The sequence below is a fragment of the Phaenicophaeus curvirostris genome, chromosome 4, assembly GCF_032191515.1.
Source record: "Phaenicophaeus curvirostris isolate KB17595 chromosome 4, BPBGC_Pcur_1.0, whole genome shotgun sequence".
Classification (NCBI taxonomy): Eukaryota; Metazoa; Chordata; class Aves; order Cuculiformes; family Cuculidae; genus Phaenicophaeus; species Phaenicophaeus curvirostris.
Window position 1 is genome coordinate 21,653,610 of NC_091395.1, and position 22,859 is coordinate 21,676,468.

The following is a 22,859-nucleotide window of genomic DNA, read 5'->3' on the forward strand; positions in this document are numbered from 1 at the left end:
TTAAGTGATTCATTACGAATTCTCGAGTGGATATTTTGCCACACTAACCCCCCCCCCCAAAAAAAAAAAAAAAAAAGCAAAAAAGCATAGTCACTAGATTTGAACTGATGACAATGATACTCACTGAGGGAAGAAAAAAGAAGTGTTCAGTTATTAGGCCACAGCTCGACAATCATTTATATCCCAATCACAAAAGCATATGTTAAGTGCTGCGTGGCAAGTGTTTTGAATTTGCAAGTAGATCTAATAGATTATCCAGAAAGTATTGCTATCCATTTACCAAGTCATGCCATTATTGAATGTACCCATCAAGTAGTAAAAACTTTGTTAGTAAAAAAAAAAAAAACCACAAAAAAACCAAAAACGGGGGAATCAGGAGAGACACTGCAAAACAGATTGATAAAGGTGCAATATGTAATGAATTTTTTGCGATTAGCAAGAGATGATCAAATTGTGCCGAAGCTGAGGCATATACAAACCATGTCATCAAAATTAGAGCAAGTATAAGACAATGTGAAAGTGCTATTGAAAAACAGTTATTATGGGCAATGGACAGGTCTGTATAAGCTACTAACACAGGGACAAGGTTATGCTTGTGTTTAACAGATACAGGACCACTTTGGGCACCTGCGAGGTGGATCAAGCCCACGTTGCTCTGTGACAACTGTTAAGCCCCAGCCACAAAAGCAGTCAACAAGAATGAGGAGGACGTTAACATTATGGATGCTCTTAATCTTATGGGTGGTAGTTAAAGGATGTCCCTGGGTGATCGATTCTCGAAAGAATGGGTGGATAACAGGATGGGTATGAGAACTCTTGGTCAAAGGAGGAATGTTATTTTTAATGGTGTTAATTGCTTTGACAATTATCCTGTGTGTTACAGTTTATACAACGTCAAGTCAATCATATGTTTCACCTGGACACTTTAGTCGAAAAACAAAAAGGCGACGGCCATTCACAGAATTGACTCTCGGCAAAATATGTGGGTCACTTGGGCCAACCAGACAGGCCAGAGGAGTTTTTGTTTATCTATGAGCACACTCAGTGATCCCTTTAGAACATGTTTAATTGGAGTTCCTCTTAACAACAGCCATAATGCAATCGAGTTTTTGGGGTGGACAAATCAGTGGAAAACCCCACGGGACGCCAACAACTCGTTATGTAAATTTTCCTCCAACTCCCCTGGTACAAACATGGTTAACCTTTGCACTAAGGCTTTCCTCCAAATCTTAAACCAAGGTAGCAGCAGACACCTTTTTACCCTAGAAAATCCATCCGCAGCGCAGGCATATTACATAGCTCAAGGCCTAAATGTTATAGGACCGGAGCCCCAAGAACTGGATTTATTGGGATCAGCCCCTGGAAACTACTGCTTGTTATTTGGGTATAAGGGAGCGGGAGAAGAACAAAAATTTCAGTATAACAAATCAAACATATTGCCCTGTAACAGTATCTATATCAATAGAACCTTATATTGTAACGAATGGGTAACACCTGTTAATTCAAGTGAATCCCCTATGAGGTTACCACCGGGAATATTTTTGATTTGTGGTCACCGCGCATGGCAAGGGGTGCCCGCACGTGCTTTTGGAGGCCCCTGCTACTTTGGTCGATTAACCATGTTTGCACCATCAATCCAAATGCAGTGTTGCAAAATCGAGCCGCAATAGATTTTTGTTACTAGCTCATGGGCATGGTTGTGAAGATTTTGAGGGCATGTGTTGTATGAATTTATCTGATCACTCAGTATCCATCTATGCACACCTAAGAGAACTTGAAAGTAATATGAAAAAACTCACAGTAGTCACCAGCCCCCTTTGACAATTGGTTACAGTCTTTGGGGATATCCGGATGGATCAAAGAGATCGTTTGTGTAGGAATTGTCATATTGGTAGTGATTTTTTCGATATTGTTGGTATTGCCTTGTATGTTTAATTGTGTGCAGCGAATGTTGAATAAAGTTTCGCAGTCAGTATGGCTTGTTCAAAAGAAGACGGGGGAATTGTGGAGAAGTGGTTACGTGACAAAGGACTTGTCAACATGCACGAGATGTGCTGAGCTGAGAAGGCCAAAACGACCTTGACGAGAGCATTATACCATAAAAGTAAGACGACCTTGACGAGAGCATTATACTGTAAAAGGATGTTGTGGTTAGCAGTAAGAAGGAGTTAGTTGGCAAAAAATAAGGAACTTATGTAAATGTAACCAATAAGCAATAACCAATGATTAACCGTATATGCTAATGTTAGAGACATGATTAACCAATTAGATTTTGCCAAATGTGCTTATTAATGAACCTGAGCAATATAATGCGTGCCTTCTGATGAATAAACGAAGCTTGCTTATCAATCATATTGGTTGTGCAAGTCTTCCCTCCGGCAACACTATGGTGTTTCTATTAGTTATGGCAGCAAACCTGCTTGTACTTAAAGATACAGTTGTGTTGTCCTGAAAGTTTCCCAGATTTCTCCACCTTTTTTTCTTTCCAGAAGCAGCACAGGGGCTTACTTAGTGGACAGGCAGAAGTGCCAAAGGGAATGCTTGCTTGAAGATATTGTCAAGGCAAAATCTCTGGGCAACACAAAGTGGAAGGATATTTACGATGGGACTAGCAGTGGTAAATTATACCACAGGCATCCTTAAACCTCCTCAGCCCTTCCACAGCCATGTCTCTGCTGGTAAATAACCTGAATTACTGGCAGTCATGGCCCTGTGGAGAGATGCTGCTTCTCCAGGTCTCACCATTAATTTAAGTTGATGCATCTTTACAGAGAAAGAAGCTACAAGTGAGCCATTCCCCTGGATGCCTGCTCTGATACTCAAATAAATCACTGGTATTTCTTCCATGAACTAGTGATGCCAGAAGGAGGCCAAGAAAAGAAAACCCACAGGGTACATGTAAGTGGTTGACTTGGAAGCAGCATCCTTTTTCAGGGTGAGACGCTAGTAATGCTGGTGCTTCCCATGCTGAGAGAAGGCAGCAAATCCTTTATTTGGGTGATGATGATGCCAATAATAACACATTGTTCTGATATGTGACAAGTGGTTTCTGGCTGCTCCCAGACAACTCAACTCAGAGAGCTCATTGCTACTGTCTGAGACACGTCTCTGCCAACCGGGTCGTGCTGTGGGTTCAGTTCAGGTGTTTCAACACGGTCTAGGGCCCTCCTGGCCCCCAAAGGTACTTCTCAGAGCAAACCCCACATCTTCTGGGTGGCTTTCACTTGGAAAGTTGGCACTTGAATATAAGGTCCTGTGTCCTGGAAGGAACTCTTAACCACTAGGAGCCAAAATGATGACTAAAACCCGTGCATATAATGATATGCTCAATCCAACGTGACTTGGGGAATGAAAGCCATGCAGCAAACAGCTCTTACCTAGTGGAGTCTTCCAAGGTGCATAACCATCATTCACTGAGTTGCAAGGTACAATTTGCTACACAAATTTGCATCCGCTTCTTGCTGCTCACCTCCTCTGTGCCTGGGCTGCTCTGGTGAGGTTGAGTATCGGGCAGAAAGGGCTTAAATAAGTTACCCTCTGAACTGGGCTTTTCAAAAGGAGGAAGTAATACAATATGAAATAATCACAAGGCATGTATTCTGGGATTATTCATTGCTTTGTTATGATCCAGTAGCTTAACAGTTGAGATGGTCTTCTCTGTGCTAGGGTATATCATGTTATGATTACAGGGTCAGATTTTCAGAAGGACTTCGCATCTTGTAGGTCAGAAATATGGTATTTAACTGCTAAAGAGATTTTCACTCCATTTAGGGTTCCAGCTGGCAAATAAAAATGTTTTGTTGATTAATAAACTTTCTATAAACTCTCCACAGGAACAAAGACAAAATCTTGTGGTTTGTTTGAAAAGTTTTTTAGAAGTTGGTGTGTTACCTGGCTGGGTAAGTGGCCCTTGATTCTGGAGATCTAGGCAAGTTTTTAATGACTTGAAAATATAGAAATCTAAAGATGCACCTTCATGGTTTTTCAGTATTATGCATAATATTCAACCTAACTTTTCCTAAACCCGTAAAACGTAGCACAATTTATGCCAGCACATTTCAAATGTAATTTGGTCTTGTAGCCAGGAGTTTCACTAGGATCTCTCCATAGACCTTTGTATTCGCAATAACTTTTTTTTGTGTGTGTGTGCTAGTTTATCTTATTTGGGAAAGTCTTTGCTTTTCCAGCAATTATTGAAAGGCCATGTCCAGGTAGACTAGGGAAGATGGGAATGTGGGTTTCAGTTCTAGCCCCTCAGCAACTAATTCCTCCATAGCATATTACTAAGGACATTAGAGAGTTAAATTTGTCTTGTCTGCATGGCCAGATTTTAAAGAAAATGCTCGGATTACTCTTAATACAGAGAAGAGAAGCATTTTGAGAGGATTAAAGGACAAAATCCAGCAAAGGAGAGAAAAGTGGGGATGAAGAAAGTAAATGCTTGTATTTCAGAAAGTGTCTATATTTCACACGTCTAGTGTTACTAAGTAGAAATGCTGCAGACAATGACCATTCTTGTTAAATAACCACAGGGATTTGGAGGCAAAGGGGAGTTATGCAAAAATTAGGCAATACAAACTAGTGTTTTTCACATTTGACTCTCTTCACTGTTTTGCTGAATGGCGTATGTGGCACCTTTATTTCTAGAAAACCTTGATGCCAGCCAGTATCTTAAAATATTCAGGGCCACAGTAGAAAAGGGAAGCTTTTATCCTGAGAATCACCAAAGGACCCTGTGGTTTTCCTTTAATTTATTGCAATAAGCATCTTCTGGACTGAAAGTAGACTTAAAAGTCTTGACTATTATTCTTTATTTTGATGGAGGAGAAGATTGGATGGGGAAAATATCAAGGTTGGCTCCTCCTTGAGATACAGACAGAAGTGAGTGGACTACACAGTTCTGCAGAAGCAGTTGTGCAAGAACTCAGTAAAACTCCCACTCCCACGTAATCCCTAGGGGTAATAGGGAAACTCTGGCAAAAGTGAGTGAGCTGAGATAACCTTACCATAACCACCTTTGTTAGCTAAATTGTAGCTTTATACCTCTGCCTTGCAGCTGTAGGTCAGAAACACGATGGGCTTGGTTTTATTCATTCAATTTAAGATTTTATGACCTTGCTTCATTGCTGTTGTAGTGCTGCAGGGCCACCATGGCATGTAAATGTATAAACATTAAAAAAAAAAAATTCTGGCCAAGCTTTGTGTCCCTGCTAGGAATTGTGCATTTTTGGTGAAGAAGAGGTGCTGCACCCTGTCCTAGACAGCTCTACAGTGAGGTGCAGCAGCAGAGACTTACCAAAGCTGCCTGCAAATACAGCACACCCCTGTCTTGCCAGCATGCGTCTGACTCCCCAGGGGAAAGCCGAGTACTGTGAAGATGTACAAATCTGCAAATACTGAGAGTCTAGAAATGACAGGACTCATCTAATGGCTCATCAGCCCAGAAGGGGTAGTTGCTCTCTTCCTTCCACCTTCTCATGTGTGTTTCTGTTCATGCACCCACACTAAGGCTTTCTTTCTGCCAGGTCATCTTGCCAATTTATTCTAGCAGATGAATTTGCTGCTGGCCAGGGAGGAATTCAATAAAAACCACACTGTCACAGAGCAGGGGTTCTTCTGAATGGCTAGCCAGCAGCCATTACATTGAGGCATGCAGTAATGTATCCCCATGCTGTAATGCATTTGTGTGTTCATAGAAATCCCTGCTAAATTGTTACTGAATCCACCAATTGTACGTAACCCTGCTGCTGTACTTTAGCTTCTTGATGGCTTTCTTTCTGGCCTTAAAGAGAAATTTGGAAGTAGATCAAGGCTCATCTCTGTCCAGGGGAATTTATCAGAAATAGGTTTTGCTTACTTGGATGCAGCCAGCTTGAGGTCCTAAGCTACACCTGTGTCTTGCAGAAGCAAAGTTTTGCTATGTGACACTGGAAGCTGCTAGTATGAGGTTGGCACCTGGACCCCGATACACAAGCAGAACATCTGCCACTTATTCCTGAGAAGTGTATCCGCATGGGAAGTCTGCACGTCAGCCTTGGCATGTGCCCTCAGAGACAGCCTCCTTGCCAGCACTGCCTGTGACAAGTCCTTTTGTGTTTCAGAATGCAGGGAAGGCAAAGACTGCTTTTCCTCTGATATGGCAGGTTTGGAGCTGACCCATCGCAGCTTGGTCTGGGATGCAGAGGGGAGCACTTCATCTGCTGCTAATTGGAGTGTGGAGGAGTGTTTCTGCACATCTGTCTGGGAGGCAAAAAGAGGCAACCCTTTGCTCCCAGAAAAACAGGTCTGGAGATTTGGACTTGGGCTTCACTTCATAACTGTAAGGGATGACACTTCATCCCTGAGGGTATTTCACCAGGATAGGTTCGTTTCCACTTCTGTTTGTGCCGAAGGCATGGATGCGATTTTGGCTGGGGCTGCTCTATCCTCTGCCTGAGGTGTTTCAGGCTGGAGCAGTGAGTGGAAGGAATGCTCTCTGGTTTGGATATCATCATCTCAGATCTCTGGACTTGGGCCTGTGTTGTGGGAGTGCCCTTGGCCACTCATACTGTGAGCATCAAGGGCTTCCTCTGAGCTCCTGCCTCTAAGCCAGCAGGAAACTCCTTGTGTGGTTGATGACTCCGCTCCTGGGCATCTGCACACAGCCATGAAGAGAAAGCCTTGTCCATCATCAGCAGGGCTTTCACCCGCCATGTGTAGTCCTCGTCATCAACAAGCAGTGGGAAGAGAGGCACTGTGTTCATATCAAGAGATTCAAAGTCCTGGTTTTACAAGCATGTTTATGAGTGAGCTGCACTCATTCTACCCTGATTTGCTAGATGGTGTTTTTAAGGGCAAAGTTGCTTCTAAAATCCCTTCTCTGGCATCATGACCAAATATTTCTTTCTTTTCTGGGGTCTTAGCAGTCTGTATCTACACAAAATTTCTGGGGCGCAGCAATTTAACCTCGCTAGCTGGTTACATAGCATCTCTTCAGCTGCTAACAAGTGCCGTATCTGCAGCAGGTGCTGTTAGGGCTATACTTTGAGTCCAGGGACAGAAGATATATATATGTATAAGAAAAACTGGTTCTCACTGAGAGGAGTGGATGAAAGCACTTCTTAAAGCATGTTTGATGCCCATATACATTTTGCAGGAGCTGCTATCTGGGTTACGAAGAGGAAAGAGATTGTCATTACAGAGTCACCTAACAGACCAGAGATGCTTTGAGTAAACAAACCCAAATTTGTGTCAATCTACACAAATGGAAACATCTAAGGAGAAAAGCAGTGACAATTGGAAGGCCTGGCTTTATATCCAAGCAACAACAAACAAGCATGCAGGAGATGTAGGAAGGGAAGAAAATTCCTGGAATAAATTATGGAGGAACAAGTTGTTGACATCAGCAGAGGAGCGGTCTTTGGCAAGAACAGTGAGGCCAAAACACAAGCTGATGGTGCTGAGTCGCAACAGCAGGAGAAGGAATGAAAGGAAATTCCTGTAGTAAGACATCATGATGTAGAGGGACCAAGAGATAAACAGGCAGAGGAAACCCAGTATCTGAATAGACTAAGATGCCTTCAGCCTAAAAATATGCCGGTGGGGGAGACTGTATTGTGGGGAAAGCCTTTAGAATCCCAGAGGATAGAGAAGATCAGTGTGGATGAAATGCTGCTGGTAAGGGAGTAAGGGACCTCAAAAAAAACCCAAAAACCAAATAACCCCAAACAGCAAGTTGTTCAGGAAAAGTGAATCTCCAAGGGAGGCACAATGCAGTGGATGTCATGAGACTCAGAGTTTCAAAGGAGAATTCATAGAAGACAGAATTACATAATGACTACAGACACAGGGAACCACACCTGGCTCAGGAGCTGCTTTCCTACATGGCATCTTTTCTGTACAGCAGAAGTGTCTGAAGCCACAGCTTTACAGTTTGGGTATCTCTGCTCCTGCCTGTAATTACTTCTACCATCTCTGGCTCAGTTTTGTTTGTACTGAGACTGCAAGGTAAGAGGGGACAGCAAGGTTCAGAGCCTGCTACGTTGTTCTGTAACAAATCACTACAACCAAGCAATATGCAAACTGCATCATACAACACAGGGAAGCTCCCAGCATCTGAGAGAGAAGCAGAAACCATTTGCAAATATTTTATTATGACTTAAAATAACATTTCTTCCAAGGAGGGATCGTAGTTCTGTATCTTCTGTTTTCTTCCTTGTTCTCTCACCACACACCCAGGTAGGTAAGACCTATCTCTGCTGTGACCCTCTTTTGTTGGGTTTGTGATACCTAATAGCCAAACTCGAAAGATTTTGCTGAACAATAGGATTTAACTCAGTTTTGCTGTCTGTATCATGAGACAGGTCCTGCTTGACTGTAAGTCTCATCCCTGGAGCACAGTGGAGTTTCACATCTGCTAGCCCCTGTTTCAGTGCTGGTTTGTGCCTGGCTCCATCCCTGTCACCTTGCTTGTCCCCCAGGTCCCTAGTCTTTTTTTTTTTTTTAACCTCTTGGCCTGTTACACCCACTCCTGAGAAAGCAAGTGCATCCTCAGAGATGCTCCATGCCTACAAGCAATGTAGGATGCAAGTTTGTCTTGCACATGTACCAAACAGAAGAAAGGATGATGAACATGGGCAAGATAGGACAGGACCTGAGGAAATGGGACCCAACAACCATCTGACCCACAGTTTCCTTTTCTCAAATGATTGCAACATAAAACCAGCTGTTTTAAAAGCACCAGCTTTTAGCAGTGCTGTTCCAGCCCCTCAGCTACATCATATGCTGTGATGCTGCAGCATGACCTTTAGCTGTGTTTTTTCCAGCCACAGTGGGAGTAGGAAAAGCTGAGGGGACCCTTTCCTCTGACCACCTGGGAACTCACCACACTTGATGGGTGATGTGGTTGCAGTAGACTGGCACAGCATAACAGCATCCAGGTCCTTGGGAAAAGAACAGCCAATAGCAAGTGGCAAAAATCCTCCTTTTGCCTCCAGCTTCATTGTTCCAATGTGGAAAGATTGCTACCAAGCTCCCTAGGCCACATCCATCTCCCATCCACACTGGAACTGTTTTTTCCCCATCCTGCTCGCCTCATCTCTTCCAAATGGCCCCAGCAACACAGGGAGGATAGCCATCAACATGCCTTTTCCTGTCATAGAAATATAGAATTACAGAATTACAGAATTACAGAATCATAGAATCATAGAATCATAGAATTGTTTGGGTTGGAAGGGAAGAAGATCATCTAGAAGATCATCTAGTTCCAACCCCCCTTCCATGGGCAGGGACATCCCACTAGATCAGGCTGCCCAAGGCCCCATCCAGCCTGGCCTCGAACACCTCCAGGGATGGGGCAGCCACAACTTCCCTTGGCAACCTGTTCCAGTGCCTCACCACTCTCATGGTGAAGAAATTCTTCCTAATGTCTAGTGCAAATCTGCCTTAAATCAGTTTACACCCATTCCTCCTTGTCCTATCACCTCAAGCATTTAAATAGTCCATCTCCAGCTTTCCTGTAGGCCACTTTCAGGTACTGCAAGGTCTCTATAAGATCTTCTCAGAGCCTTCTCTTCTCCAGGCTGAACAAGCCCATCTCTCTCAGCCTGTCCTCATATGGGAGGTGCTCCAGCCCTCTGATCATCTTTGTAGACCTCCTCTGGACCCATTCCAACAGCTCCATACCCTTCTTACGTAGAGGATTCCAGAACTAACTGGAATTACTAATTAACTATTAATTAATAACTAACTGGAACTGTCCCATCCTCCCTGCAAAATGTGACAGCAGCAGAGGGAGTTCTGAGGTAGGAGGATACGGAACCCTATGTGAGCCCTGACCACAGCAGAGATGCACATGCGGAAGCTGCTAGCAACCTTCATTTTTTTGTGTGCTGGAAATGCCTCTGTACCACATACTGGGTTTTTTTATTCCTCAAAAAGTAGGTACAGATGTATCTTACATACATCATGTGTGGTCAGCACAGGGATGGGGAAATGTGAGGTGAAACGAGGCTCTGCACTGCTCTGTAGCAATGCAGCAGTTTTCACACAAGTGCAGATCTGGATGAAAGACGCAGAAATTAAACTTTATTTTTGCAGATGTCCGTCCGGTGTGGGGAGGCCACTGAGATGCAAGCAGGGTGGGGTGGTGCTGGATCTGCTCCTGATTGGAAGGGGCGGGTTAGGGGCCATGAGATGTCACCAGCTCAGATCTGGGTGCGGAAGTGCAGGTCAGTGCCTGACATCTTCTGTGCGTAGTCTTGGTCGAAGCACTCATTCTGGGCCACAGTGAAGTGGTTCTTCCAGTCTCCAGTGGTGCCTGGGGCCAGACAAGACAGGGCTCAGAAGGGGCCAGGGGGGTCAATGTGGCAGGACCCCCCTGGGGCCACTCACCTTTGCGCATGAAGGGGGAGACATCCTGATCCATGAGGTGTGAGGGCACCATTCTGTAGTTGGTGGTGGGGTTGTCCCGCATGGCCTCAAAGGAGGTGTGTCGGGTGATGGTATCCAGCGCTGCCTCCGGCAGCTCCCGCCCCAGGAACTTGGCCACCTTGGCAATCTCCCGGCGGAGGTCCTGTGCGACACAGATTGAAGCTGACCCCTCCTGCCACCCTCCCCAGGCCCCTCATCACCATCCACTGTACTCCCTCACCTCTTTCAGGTCCTCATAGAAGAGGTAGAGGATGGGGTGATACTTCCTCCGCTCCCAGTAGCCCTTGACATGGTCATACCAGGAGCCATATGCAACTGAACAGGGAGCGTGAGCAGGGGGCTTCCGTGGGTGACAGCAACCCACAGAGTCCCCACATGCACCAACAGGTGCTCTGTCCCACCTCTGCCAGCCATGAACTCCTCCAGGTACTGGGCCCACGTCCCAGGATGTGGCTGGAACTTGTTCATCAGGTCAAAGTGGTAGTAGGAGACTGCCACATCCTTGGCATTGCGCCCCACGTAGATCATCTGCAGAGGAGCCGCAGGGTACAAGGGGCAGCCCAAGGTGTCCCAACAAGGGCGATGCTCCAGCCCTTAGGGCTCCCAATACCACTTAGGATGCTGGATGGAGAAGTGAGGTATCTTGCCCTGGGGGAGCAGGGGGGGCTGCAGTGCCCCCCAGGGAAGACCAGTCTTGGGTATTACCTTGCAGGCATTTTCCCAGAAGGATTTGGGCAGGATATGTGCAGGCAGGTGAGTCTTCACCACACGGGGTGAGGGCATGTTGACCAGCAAGTCCGTCCCTAAAGGATGCCAAAGCATGTCCCCAGCGGGCCCTTGGCAGAGTCTTCCCATGCACAGCTCCCAGTGGTGTTGCCTGTGTCCAGGCTCCACATCCCACTACCTGCGGGCATCTCCCCAGGAGCACAGAACTCCATCATGGGCACTCTCGTACTGATAATGTCCCGCCTGCACTTCTCTGGGTCGCCGCCTTGCAGGATCATGTCCACAATCTCGGTGACCCACGTGGTGCCTGGGGAAAGCAACACACTGAGGGGCAGCCGAGGCAGCCCTGGGAATCTCATCACCTACAACATCCCAGAACTTGACTGGGTGCAGTGGAGGCAGGGGGGAATCCCGCACAGCTCTGTCCCGATAGCCTTGAATGTGCGGCATCCCCCGAGGCTGCGGGTCCCAGCTGTACAACACACTCACCCACCCAGCACCACCACTTCTGGTGGGCTCAGGGATGCTCACCAGATTTGGGGAAGGTGACCACCACGATGTCCTCAGGGCGGCTCTGGAAGGTGTCGATCCGCTGCCAGTTGTGGGCAAAGGCATTGACCATGGGTATGCCATGCACCATGAGTGACGGCTGCCGCAGGTAAGTGTCTGGATTGGCCATCCTGATGGGATGCATATGTGTAGAAGGGCTGGTCAGAGCACAGGGGGCTCTCACACTCACATGGTGGCCACCAGCCAGGGCAATGCAGGAGCTTGGTGCCATGTCTGCCTGCCTGGGGAGCAGAAGTTCTGCCCCTGTCACGGGGAGCAGAGATCACTGCAGCCCCACCACTGTGCCCGCTGTTGGGGACAAGGGTTCCAGCTGCAGGGGTGGGAGCCCAACCCATGTCCCAGCAAAGGCTGGCAGCTGCCCGCGGGGTGCCGATGTCACCCAAGCCAGGCACCTCTCCCCTTGCCTCAGCACCCAGGGGAGCAGGGATCCTGGTCCCTAGGGTTATTGCAACAGCCCCTTCCTTGCCCAGGGTGCTGGCTACATCCCAAAGTACCCCAAACCCACTACTCCGGACCCCGGAGCACACGAACCCGAGTGGCAGAGCATGGGCAGGGTACCCACAGGGCGTCCTGGGACATTCGGCTCACCTAGTGCCGTGCCGCTCTACACCAGGAGGGTCGCTCTGGGACAGTAGCACCAGGAAGGTGACACAGGGATGGTGACGGTGACAGCAAAGTACAGCAAGATGCAGAGAGAGCCACGCAGCAGTTTTTATAGAGAGGAGGAGGGAAGAGGCAGGGCAGGTGACATCAGCAATGTTTACCAGAGCTGGGGCTGCCAGGAGGGAGGAGCGAGTGCAGGGAGAAGCCAGTGGTCACTGACCTCTTTGTTGGGGCCACAGCAGACATCTCCAGCCTCACTGGTTCTGCTTCCCGCTCACAGATCCCAGTCTGTGTTGATCCGCATGCGGACAGGGAGGCCACCTCTCACTGCCTGTGCCCAGCAAGTACCTTCCTTGCACACAATTATGCTGAAATGTGTGATCCTGTGAGCTGACAGTGGCAAGCCCCCACCACAGTGGTCGAGGGGACATGGGGTGGGACTAGATTGTCCCCAGCCTGAGGAGAGGCCAGCGGCCCCAGGTGAACGGCTGGGTTGGGGTCAGCACAGGTGCAGAGCAATGAGAATGCTGGAGGAGTGGGTCAGCGAGGACATTTTATTTCTCTCCAGCAGTTCCAGGAGAGGAGAAGCAGCCCCTGAAGTGCTGGCAGATCCATTGGCACGGGTCAGATTTGCAGAGTGTGCTATGGTGCCTCCTCAGATCTGGGTGCGGAAGCGCAGGTCAGTGCCTGACATCTTCTGTGCGTAGTCTTGGTCGAAGCACTCATTCTGGGCCACAGTGAAGTGGTTCTTCCAGTCTCCAGTGGTGCCTGGGGCCAGACAAGACAGGGCTCAGAAGGGGCCAGGGGGGTCAATGTGGCAGGACCCCCCTGGGGCCACTCACCTTTGCGCATGAAGGGGGAGACATCCTGATCCATGAGGTGTGAGGGCACCATTCTGTAGTTGGTGGTGGGGTTGTCCCGCATGGCCTCAAAGGAGGTGTGTCGGGTGATGGTATCCAGCGCTGCCTCCGGCAGCTCCCGCCCCAGGAACTTGGCCACCTTGGCAATCTCCCGGCGGAGGTCCTGTGCGACACAGATTGAAGCTGACCCCTCCTGCCACCCTCCCCAGGCCCCTCATCACCATCCACTGTACTCCCTCACCTCTTTCAGGTCCTCATAGAAGAGGTAGAGGATGGGGTGATACTTCCTCCGCTCCCAGTAGCCCTTGACATGGTCATACCAGGAGCCATATGCAACTGAACAGGGAGCGTGAGCAGGGGGCTTCCGTGGGTGACAGCAACCCACAGAGTCCCCACATGCACCAACAGGTGCTCTGTCCCACCTCTGCCAGCCATGAACTCCTCCAGGTACTGGGCCCACGTCCCAGGATGTGGGTGCAGTTTGTTCATTAGGTCAAAGTGGTAGAAGGAAACTGCTACGTCTTTGGCGTTGCGACCCACGTAGATCATCTGTAGAGAGCCTGGTGATGCATGGGGACTTGCAAGGTCCCAGCAGGGCAGGTCCACTCGTTATCTCTGCTGGGTCCCTCCAGGTGTGTCCCCTCCAGCCTGTTACCTTGCAGCCATTTTCCCAGAAGGATTTAGGCAAGATGTGAGCTGGGATGTGGGTCTTGATGATGCGAGGGGATGCCATGGCCTCCAGTTGCTCTGTGCCTGCAAGGGAGATTTTCCCCAGGAGCTCTCCCAGTGCCAATGGGGTGCCCCCCCATAACCAAACCTGAACCCCATCCAGTACCTGCTGCCCCTCGCTACCCTTTGCCATCTCTCTACCTGCCGGCATCTTCCCGGGGGCAGCAAACTCCAGCATGGGCACTCGGTTTACAATGGCATCCTGCTTGCATTTTTCAGGGTCACCTCCTTTCAGTATCATGTCCACAATCTCACTGACCCAGGTGGTGCCTGGCAAGGAGAGATCAGGTGTCCAGCTAGCGTCATTCTCATCAGAGCCCGTCTCTGGCACAAGAGGGGCACCATCCACTGATGTTGTCTTTTAGCACTCTCCCAAGTCCCAGCCCAGAGGACTGAGGCTAGTGCCTCCTTCCCCAGGCGTAGCACTTCTGCAGTGCCTGGGGATGCTCACCAGATTTGGGGTATGTGGCCACAACGATGTCCTCCGGGTGGCTTTGGAAGGTGTCAATCCGCTCCCAGTCACGGGCGAACGCATTGACCATGGGGATGTCATGTACTGTGCACCAGGGTTGCCGCAGGTAGGCATCCAAATCGGCCATCCTGTCGGGGATGAGGATGTGTTGGGGGTCTGTCTGGCAGTAGGGAGCATCACAGGGCCACCACGTCCCCTGGAGTCCCCTGAATCCCTGTTGATCCCAGTCAACCCAGCCACAGGAAGGAAATCATCCCCTACTTGCTGGCATCCCAGGAGGTAGCACCTGCCTCTCGTGGGGATTTTGGGGGCTGACTGCCAGTGCAGGGGGCACGGAGGGGCACAGCCAGCCCCAGAGGGCTCGGCACAGGCAGCGGGCAGCTGACCACGCCAAGCTGGCAGTGCTGCTCCTGGGGCATAAAAGCTCACAAGAACTTTGCTAGCTGGGATTTCAGGCTGCTTCCGCACCACCAGCTCTTTTTTTCCCTGGCTATCTGTTGCATGGCGGCACAGGGAAAGCCCCGTGAGGGTTTGAAGCAAAGGAGAGCAGGGCTCTGCCCTGGAAACCTTTCCACCTACCAGCCAAGACGGAAACACTGAGAGATGCCGGCAGCGGAACCCCACTGCTGTGGTTTTTGGAGAGTGGCTTTGTGGGTTGCATCCATCTCCCAGGGGCTTGGGAGGACACTGAGCCCCCCCCCGCCTCCGAGTTCCCCATGTCCCCCCATGCAGACCCTCTGCTTGTGGGGCCAGAGCTCCTTGTTACCTGTGTCTTTGTCAGGCTTTCTGCAGATAGGAGGCAAAGGCTTGCCCACAGCTTCAGGGAGTGGATTTATTAGTTTCCCTCCCCCTCCGCGTGGAAGATGGAGGCACTGGGAGGCGCCTGGGTCCGTCACTGAGGAGACCTGGAGAGAGCTGGTCAGGGCTGCGGAGGGAGGAGGAGGAATGCTGGGAAGGGGTCAGTGGGCATGGGGACACAGCCCCTCTGGGGATGCTTCACAGGCGCCTGTGATGAGCTGTGCCGTGCTCAGCACCCACCCGGAAAACACACCAATGGCGGAGGAGCATGAATCACAGCTCCCCTTGATACAAGAAGTAGTTACTGTTACAAAAAGGTGGAATATCTTTGATTTAAGCTAGAGTTAAGTTTCATCTAAGTCATTGTTTTTTGAAAATCAGACAGAATGCTCCTCTGACAGCATGTTTTCTTTCAGACATTGTTTTCCAGACACTGTTCATTCTTTGGAGATGATAACGCCCTGTGTTCAGTCTGATCTGTGCTAAACTAAAGTCTCTTCTCCTGTAATCCCCTTTGCCTGCAGCCCTTCCCCATCTCCAAGGCAAAGTCAGGTCAGCTCCAAATTAGCAACAGTTTTGACTGTTGTGAAGTTTCATAATAACATTAAAATTAGCCCTTGGAAAGTAATAGAATATGCACAAGATTTCTGGTAAAATTCATCCATATGCCTGTAAGTGGGAAATACATCCTGTAACAGCTCTTGTCTGGCTGCATATGATTGATGGAGATCACTGCCTCATGTTGCCCAGCCCTGATAAGGATGCTTACTTTCTAAAACCCCCAAAAGAGTCTTACAGAGCCGATTTGCTGGCATTTTTAGTATCACCCTCTCTGCCTCCAGGGGAAAATGCAGGGAGGAAATCCCAACCCATATCTGTATGTGTGTGTTTGTGTTGAACATCACCCTGTCCCAATTAAAGGGTCACCCCCATGGACATCCCCAGCTCCTTGCAACACTAGTGGTGCTTGCTGCGTGAGTTCGGTCATCCTCCCCCCACCTCAAGGCACTCCAATATGGGTCCAAAGTTTGCAGGGCGGCAAAGCACGGGTGCAGCAATATCGTGCCTCTGGGTAAAAGGGTTTAAAGGCACCGGTGGAGGTGAAATGCTCCTCTTTACCTGCTCCCCATGGGTAAACACGAGCTGGGACGGAGCAGGGAGGGCAGGGGAAAGGGCAGCTGGGCAGGGGGAGCTGCTTCTCTGTTTGCAATCTGATTTGTCCTCAAGGCCGAGTTCCCAGTGAGGTGGGACATGCCGTGTCAGGCATCGTCAGGGACAAGCCCTCCCTGCCTGTTTGCCCGTCCATACGCTAGCGAAATTGGCTGTGTGTGCAAACCCCACTGGCAAAGCCAGGAGCTGCAGAAGCGCAGAGGTTTCCGTTGGCATCTAAATAAATGTGTAGAAAGGATTTATTCCTGTGGGAGAGTTTCCCTCTTGGTGCTGCTGCTTTTTAGGGGTCCAACCTAGATTTCATCTGAAAGGATGCAACAACCCCATGAGTCTGCCTTGCCAAAAAGTTGCAGTGTTGGAAACTAAAGAACAAGCTGGAAATGAGGAGTAACTGTGGAACTCCAGCAACTTGGGGCTCCAACGCAAACCCTTTCCTCTAGCGGGATGGTGACTGGTTTGTTCCAGCCATCCCTAAGCAAGAGCTCAGCATAACCATGTTGGAGGTTGCAGAGTGGGTACCTCATCTGGCAAGGAGAGTGATGCCGCTGAGCATGGCAATATGCTGGCACCAAGGTGTTTTCCTTCACCTTTGCTCCACAAACCATTGGCTGAATAGCTCTGATTGGGCCAGGGAGCCTAGGGCACACCCTGCCACCACCCACTTTTTCAAGGAACTTGTCACAACCTGGAGGCACAAAAGCTCCACGTGCTGTGGAGAGCAGGGAGGGCAGGTTTGCTGGTGCTTTGGGGTTTTTCCACTTTTCACTGACCTTTGCTCCCTCCAGGTGCCTTGGTAGAATGGGGCTGGGGTGGTGCAAGGTGTGAGGGACCAGTGGTGGTTTTCAGGAGGATGTCCATTCCCTGTGATGCCTGACCACCAACGTCTAAAAATCAACCACATGTGCCCACCCTCCCCCCTGGGATGCCCCCAGTGGCTGCCCAGGACTCAGGAGGTTCAGCCCTCCATCCTTCCTCACAGGCAATGTTACATCCTCCAGTTATTTCAATTTATTGCAAGGGGGAAAGAAAATCAGCGCGAGGATGCCCTGTCCAGGCCCGTCATCCTTGCTGGGGGTGTGGAGAGAAGTAGAACCCCGTCAAGCAGGGGGATGAGACCCTTACACCTCCATCTGGAAGTGGAGGTCAGAGCCTGCCATGTGCTCCCGGTAGTGCTGGTCAAAGCGCTCATTCTGGGCCACAGTGAAGTGATTCTTCCAGTCCCCAGAGATCCCTAGGGTCGAGAAAGGAAGTGAAGCAAATCCTTACACCTCCAAAATATTTGCAGCCATAGATGGGGGCTGCAATACAGCCAGGGACACCCCTCCCAAGCCCTCTACTGCTGGCTGAATCCCACCTTTCCGGAGGAATGGGGAGACGTTGTGGTCCATCATGGCGGTGGGCAGGGTCTCATAGTTGGCAGCAGGGTTCTTCTTCATCTCCTGGAAGGAGGTGTGATGAAGGATCCTCGCCACTGTCTCCTCTCCCACTTCCTTGCCCAGGAACTGCAGGATCTTCTTCAGCTCCTGCCGTGGCTCCTGTGGGGCAGCTGTTATGGGGAGGCTGCCAAAAAGGCTGGGGGGAGGCAACCAGGGCCACCTCCCCTCCACCCTACCCTCACCTTCTTCATGTCCTCATAGAAGAGGTAGAGGAGCTTCTTCTCCTGCTTCTTCTTCCACCAGCCCTGCACGTGCTCATACCAAGACCCGTAGGCCACTGTGGAATGCAGCCAGGGGGTTAGCAAAAAAGCAGGGGACACCCTACTCATCAGATTTTGGGGTGGGCACTCTGGGGCTCAGCTCCCACCTTTGCCAGCCATGAAGTTCTCCAGGAACTCTCCCAGAGTGCCAGGGTCGGGGTGCATCTTGGCCATCTGATAGAAGTAGTAGTAGGATATTACAACATCCTTGGGGTTGCGGGCCACGTAGATAATCTGGAGACAGATGAGGATGTGGTTAGGGGATGCAGAGCAGTGCCCCTTCCCAGCCACCTGGATGGGGAGAGAGGAAGGGAGCACCCACAGTGTTACCTTGCAGTCCTTGTCCCAGAAAGAAGTTGGGAGGAGCTGGACTGGGAGATGAGTCTTCACTAGCCGTGGGGATGGGGTTTTCTCCAGCAGCTCAACACCTGTGGGACAGGGGACTTAGCGGAGTGAACCCCAGCAGCTTCTCCCTGACCCTGGCTCAGCCCCCTCTCCACCCAGCCCAGGGGTGCAGTCTGACTAGGGGTCTCACCACTTGGTATCCCAGGGGCCTTCAGTTCCAGGAAGGGCACCCGGTTGTAGATGGCATCCCGTCGGCACTTCTCCACATCACCATCGTGGTAGATCATGTCCAGGATCTCGCTCAGCCATGTTGTGCCTGCAGCACAGGGATAGTGTTGCAAGGGCTGGCATCACCCTGTACACCCTATACCCTTCCCCAGGGCCACTCACCTGATTTAGGGTAGGTGGAGATGAGCAGGTCATCTGGCCGGGCTTGGAAAGCCTTCACCTGTGGCCAGCCTTCAATGAAGGACTTGTAGAGAGGAATACCATGGAGGATGCCCAGCTCCTCCCTGACTGTGTCTTGCTTCCCCATGGCCAGTGGCAGGTCCCTGTAATGCTGGCTGTCTTCTCTGCTAGCAACTGCCGAGACTTCAGGACCAGCTGGATCCTGTGGTGGAACTGTGCCTAGGGCTGCACCCTATATGGGCAAAGTCCACCCTGGATCACGTGTGGTGGAGGTGTTGATGGTGTCAGCAGGAGGATGCCCAATTCCTGGGCAGAACACCACCATGCAATGACTTGTGTTGTCCCTCAGGCTGCGAGGGGCCAGGAATGGTGCCCAGCATCATCTCTCATCCCATCTGGCCACGCTTCTGCCCCTGCTTCAGCTCCTTGAATGGGTGCCACAGGGTTTTTGAGCTGCAAGACCAGCTTTACCAGCTGAGATCCCCCTCCATGCCCACTGCCAGCCCTACCCTACTACAGATGACAACAGGCTGAGTGGTGCAGTTGCCACATAGGAAGGATGGGATATCATCCAGAGGGACCTGGACAGGCTGGAGAAGTGGGGCTGTGAGAATCTCCTGAGGTTCAACAAGGCCAAGTGCAAGGCCCTACACCTGGGTTGAGGCAATCCACGGTTTCAATACAGGCTGGGGAATGATGTGGTTGAGAGCAGCCCTGCGGAGAAGGACTTGGGGATGCTGATTGATCAGAAGCTCAACATGAGCTGGCAATATGTGCTCGCAGCCCAGAAATCCAACTGTATCCTGGGCTGCATCAAAAGAAGTGTGGCCAGCAGGTCAAGGGAGGTGATTCTGCCTCTCTGTTCCTCTCTTGTGAGGCATCATCTGGAGTATTGTGTCCAGTTCTGGAATCCTCAACATAAGAAGGATATGGAGCTGTTGGAACGGGTCCAGAGGAGGATGATCAGAGGACTGGAGCACTTTCCCTATGAGGACAGGCTGAGAGAGTTGGGCTTGTTCAGCCTGGAGATGAGAAGGCTCCAAGGAGACTTTATAAAGACCTTGCAGTACCTGAAGGGGCTACAAGAGAGCTGGGAAGGGACTATTTACAAAGGTTTGTAGTGATAGGATGAGGGGGAACAGGTATAAACTGGAGCAGGGAAGATTTTGGTTAGACATTAGCAGGAAATTCTTCACAATGAGGGTGGTGAGGCGCTGGCACAGGTTGCCCAGGGAAGCTGTGGCTGCCCCCTCCCTGGAGGTGTTTCAGGCCAGGTTGGATGGGGCCTTGGGCAGCCTGGTCTGGTGGGAGGTGTCACTGCCCATGGCAAAGGGGTTGGAACGGGATGGTCTTTAAGGTCCCTTCCAACGCGAACCATTCCATCATCCTACGAAAACCAGCCCCACTAGGTCGCTGGCGAGGGACAGGCAGAAGGAGCCTTATTAGAGGCCGAAGGGGCAGGCAGCCCAGCAGGGAGAGCTGAGCGCAGCACCAGGGGTGGCCGCAGGGTGGCGCTCGGTGTCCCGGGGGCGCTGCGCTGCCGCCCCGCTCCCGCCAGGGGGCGCTCGCCCGGCCCAGGGAAACCGGGGCGAGGGAGCGGAGCCGCTGCGGCCGCCCGAGGGCCCCGTCGGCCTGGCCCTGAACACCCCCGGGGAGGGGGCGGCCACAGCTTCCCCTGCCAGCGCCTCACTGCCCTCATCAGGAACAATTTCTTCCTAATGTCTGGTATAAATCTTCCCCCTTCCAATTTACAGCCATTCTCCCTCATCCCATCACTACGTGACCTTGTAAAAAGTACCTCCTCAGCTTTCTTGTAAGGCCTCTTCAGGTACTGCAAGGCCGCTGGCACCTCTGGCAAAATCAGAAGCTACAGGACACGTCAGTTCAGCTACAGGTGATTTCAAAGTCCTTCATGCTGCGGTGACTTCGCTATGTTTGTTCTTTCAAGTGCTGTGTGCCACAGCCTGTATTTATGCTAAATAGGATACAAACAGGTCTAGTTCTGTCTTCCAAGGGCCGTGCTTATGCAGTCATATTTTCCTTCTGTTATGACTGAAGCAGGAGTTTTCCTTCCATCTGAAACAGAAAATGCTAGGGTGAAGCAAAATTAAACAGAAAGAGAGGAATGAATCACTCTTGTATTTAGAAGAGGGTGATGAGTTAAAACAAACAAACAAACACACAAATAAACAACAACAAAATAAACCACCAACCAACAAAGACTATAAAACAGCCAAAGCTCAGGAGGATATTCTGGTAGTAACCTTGCCAGTGCAGCTGCCAAAATAAATGGTTTCTACCAAAAGTGCATTTTATGAACCAGTATGTGGAAGCTAATTCATGAAGATTTATGCACTGAGAGCAAGGCTTGGGGAGCAGTTACTTTTAACTACTATGATTGGAGGTGGTTTTGGTAATTATGCTTTGCTTGAACTTCTGCAAAAAATCAGAAAGCCCTTCCTAAAGTCTAGCAGGGAGGGGACAGTACAGGAGTAGCTGGAACTAAAGAAATCCATCAAAAACTGAGCAAAACACTTCCTCACTGCTGCAGGGCTTCATGTGGCAGGGGAAGGGAAAGCCAGTTGCACTCTCATGGCTCGTCCTCTTGGCCAGGGTTAAAAGAATTCCCAATGGTGTATCTGCAGCTGCTTGTTGCTGAGCAGAAGACCAGCTCCAAGGAGAAGCTTTTGATTCAAAACAATGTAATCCCACCCTTTTCTGAAAAACTTGGTCTAATCTGGTTTTTATTAGAAAAGGTATGTGGTGACAATAGAAATGTTCTTAACTCATCAGGCTGTACCCTGAAGCAGCTTTTCTTGTGTTCTTTTTTCTTCTCATCTTTCAGTTTATCGTATTTTTTTTTAATTTAAAGTTACTGTCACATATGCAGTAGAGATGCCTGCAGCAGGTTGAAGAAGCCACCTCCCAGAAAATCAACACAAGAACCACCATTCAGCTGTCAAGTTTTTCATTTTACAGCCTCCTATTTGATTTACTGGTGTAAATCATATCAAATGCCCATCTATGTATGTTTATCGATTCTTTTCTTGGAGAAACTTTCCCTCCGCTGGCAGCATAGATGGTGAGGACCAGGACTAGGATGCCAGATGGGGGTGTCCTGTGGGCCTGTCAGTGGCTGAAGTGTCACCTGGTGCACACGTGAGCAGGAACTCGTGCCAGCTTTTCTCAGAATTAAGGCACTTTTATGTATATTCATGGACTTATGTTTTCTCTGTTAATGGTAGATGATTTACAGGAGCACAGAGGCTGCTCCCCAGCAGGTGATTTAAATGCTGCATGACCTTGCTTTTTGAAGTGTCATTTAACCTTTGAATTACATTTACTTTTGTGGCTTTCAAGTCAACTACGGTGTTGCTCATATATAAGAACCAGTGTTCCTCAACTGAAAGCCCCTGAGATGTCTAACATTTCCACCCAGACAGATCTGGTAAGGAAGGAGACTTCAGTACAGGCAACAAATTGCAGGGAGTACTCAGACCCTTCCCCTAGTGAAAAGGTAAGAACCTGCAAAAGATGTGCACAGGCTGATGATCTGTTACATCAGGTGGTCAAACTGTAGGGGACAAAATGCTGCTCAGTTTTAGAGAAGCCAAGATGGAGATAGGTGGCTTCAGAATCACATTCCTGTGGTGGACGCCACTGAGGACAAAGCACCTTGGACCTTGTTGACCCACAAAAGCAGGACTCCACTCCAGTCTCCACTGTCCACTAACAGATAAGAGATAAGCTGCCTTCCAGGACCTAAGATCAGAGACAGTGCAAAGAGGTGCCACAACTTGTCAAGAGGACAGGCTACTTATTTACCATTACTGTTTCACGTGGGCATGAGTGACATTGCAAGCCAGAACCTGGGCAGAATCAAGGAGGACTGTAAAGCCCTGGGGGTGCAAGTGGAAAATAGTGGTGCCCAGGTTATCTTGTCCTCCATTTTACAAGCTGGAGGGAAGAGGGCAGTCAGAAATAGATGTATAAAGTATATAAACTCATGACTACGTGGTTGATGCCATCATGAGGCTTTTGACTTTTAGGACAATGGGACATTTTCAGATAC

At 49.7% G+C, this 22,859-nt stretch overlaps 2 protein-coding genes across 3 annotated transcripts; both read right to left on the reverse strand.

Moving 5' to 3' along the window:
- Nucleotides 1-10,043: 10,043 nt before the first annotated feature.
- LOC138719896 (sulfotransferase 1B1-like) lies at nucleotides 10,044-12,391 on the reverse strand. Of its 2 annotated transcripts, XM_069855472.1 has the most exons (8): nucleotides 12,295-12,391; nucleotides 11,668-11,816; nucleotides 11,315-11,443; nucleotides 11,116-11,213; nucleotides 10,812-10,938; nucleotides 10,631-10,725; nucleotides 10,372-10,552; nucleotides 10,044-10,297 (listed from the first exon to the last, which is right to left on the reverse strand). In XM_069855472.1, the coding sequence occupies exons 2-8, from the start codon at nucleotides 11,813-11,815 to the stop codon at nucleotides 10,185-10,187; spliced, it is 891 nt and encodes a 296-aa protein (XP_069711573.1). In that variant the 5' UTR covers nucleotide 11,816; nucleotides 12,295-12,391; the 3' UTR covers nucleotides 10,044-10,184. The 2 variants fall into 2 exon arrangements, with proteins under 2 accessions (XP_069711573.1, XP_069711574.1); XM_069855473.1 differs by lacking the exon at nucleotides 11,668-11,816 and having other exon boundaries at nucleotides 12,295-12,389.
- Nucleotides 12,392-12,769: 378 nt separating this feature from the next.
- Nucleotides 12,770-19,011, reverse strand: LOC138719634 (uncharacterized). The gene is made up of 14 exons (XM_069854936.1): nucleotides 18,770-19,011; nucleotides 18,570-18,695; nucleotides 18,365-18,462; nucleotides 18,142-18,268; nucleotides 17,957-18,051; nucleotides 17,693-17,873; nucleotides 17,463-17,569; nucleotides 14,350-14,584; nucleotides 14,040-14,168; nucleotides 13,825-13,922; nucleotides 13,592-13,718; nucleotides 13,411-13,505; nucleotides 13,152-13,332; nucleotides 12,770-13,077 (listed from the first exon to the last, which is right to left on the reverse strand). Exons 1-14 carry the CDS (start codon nucleotides 18,912-18,914, stop codon nucleotides 12,965-12,967), a joined length of 1,857 nt encoding a protein of 618 aa, XP_069711037.1. The 5' UTR covers nucleotides 18,915-19,011; the 3' UTR covers nucleotides 12,770-12,964.
- Nucleotides 19,012-22,859: the final 3,848 nt, after the last annotated feature.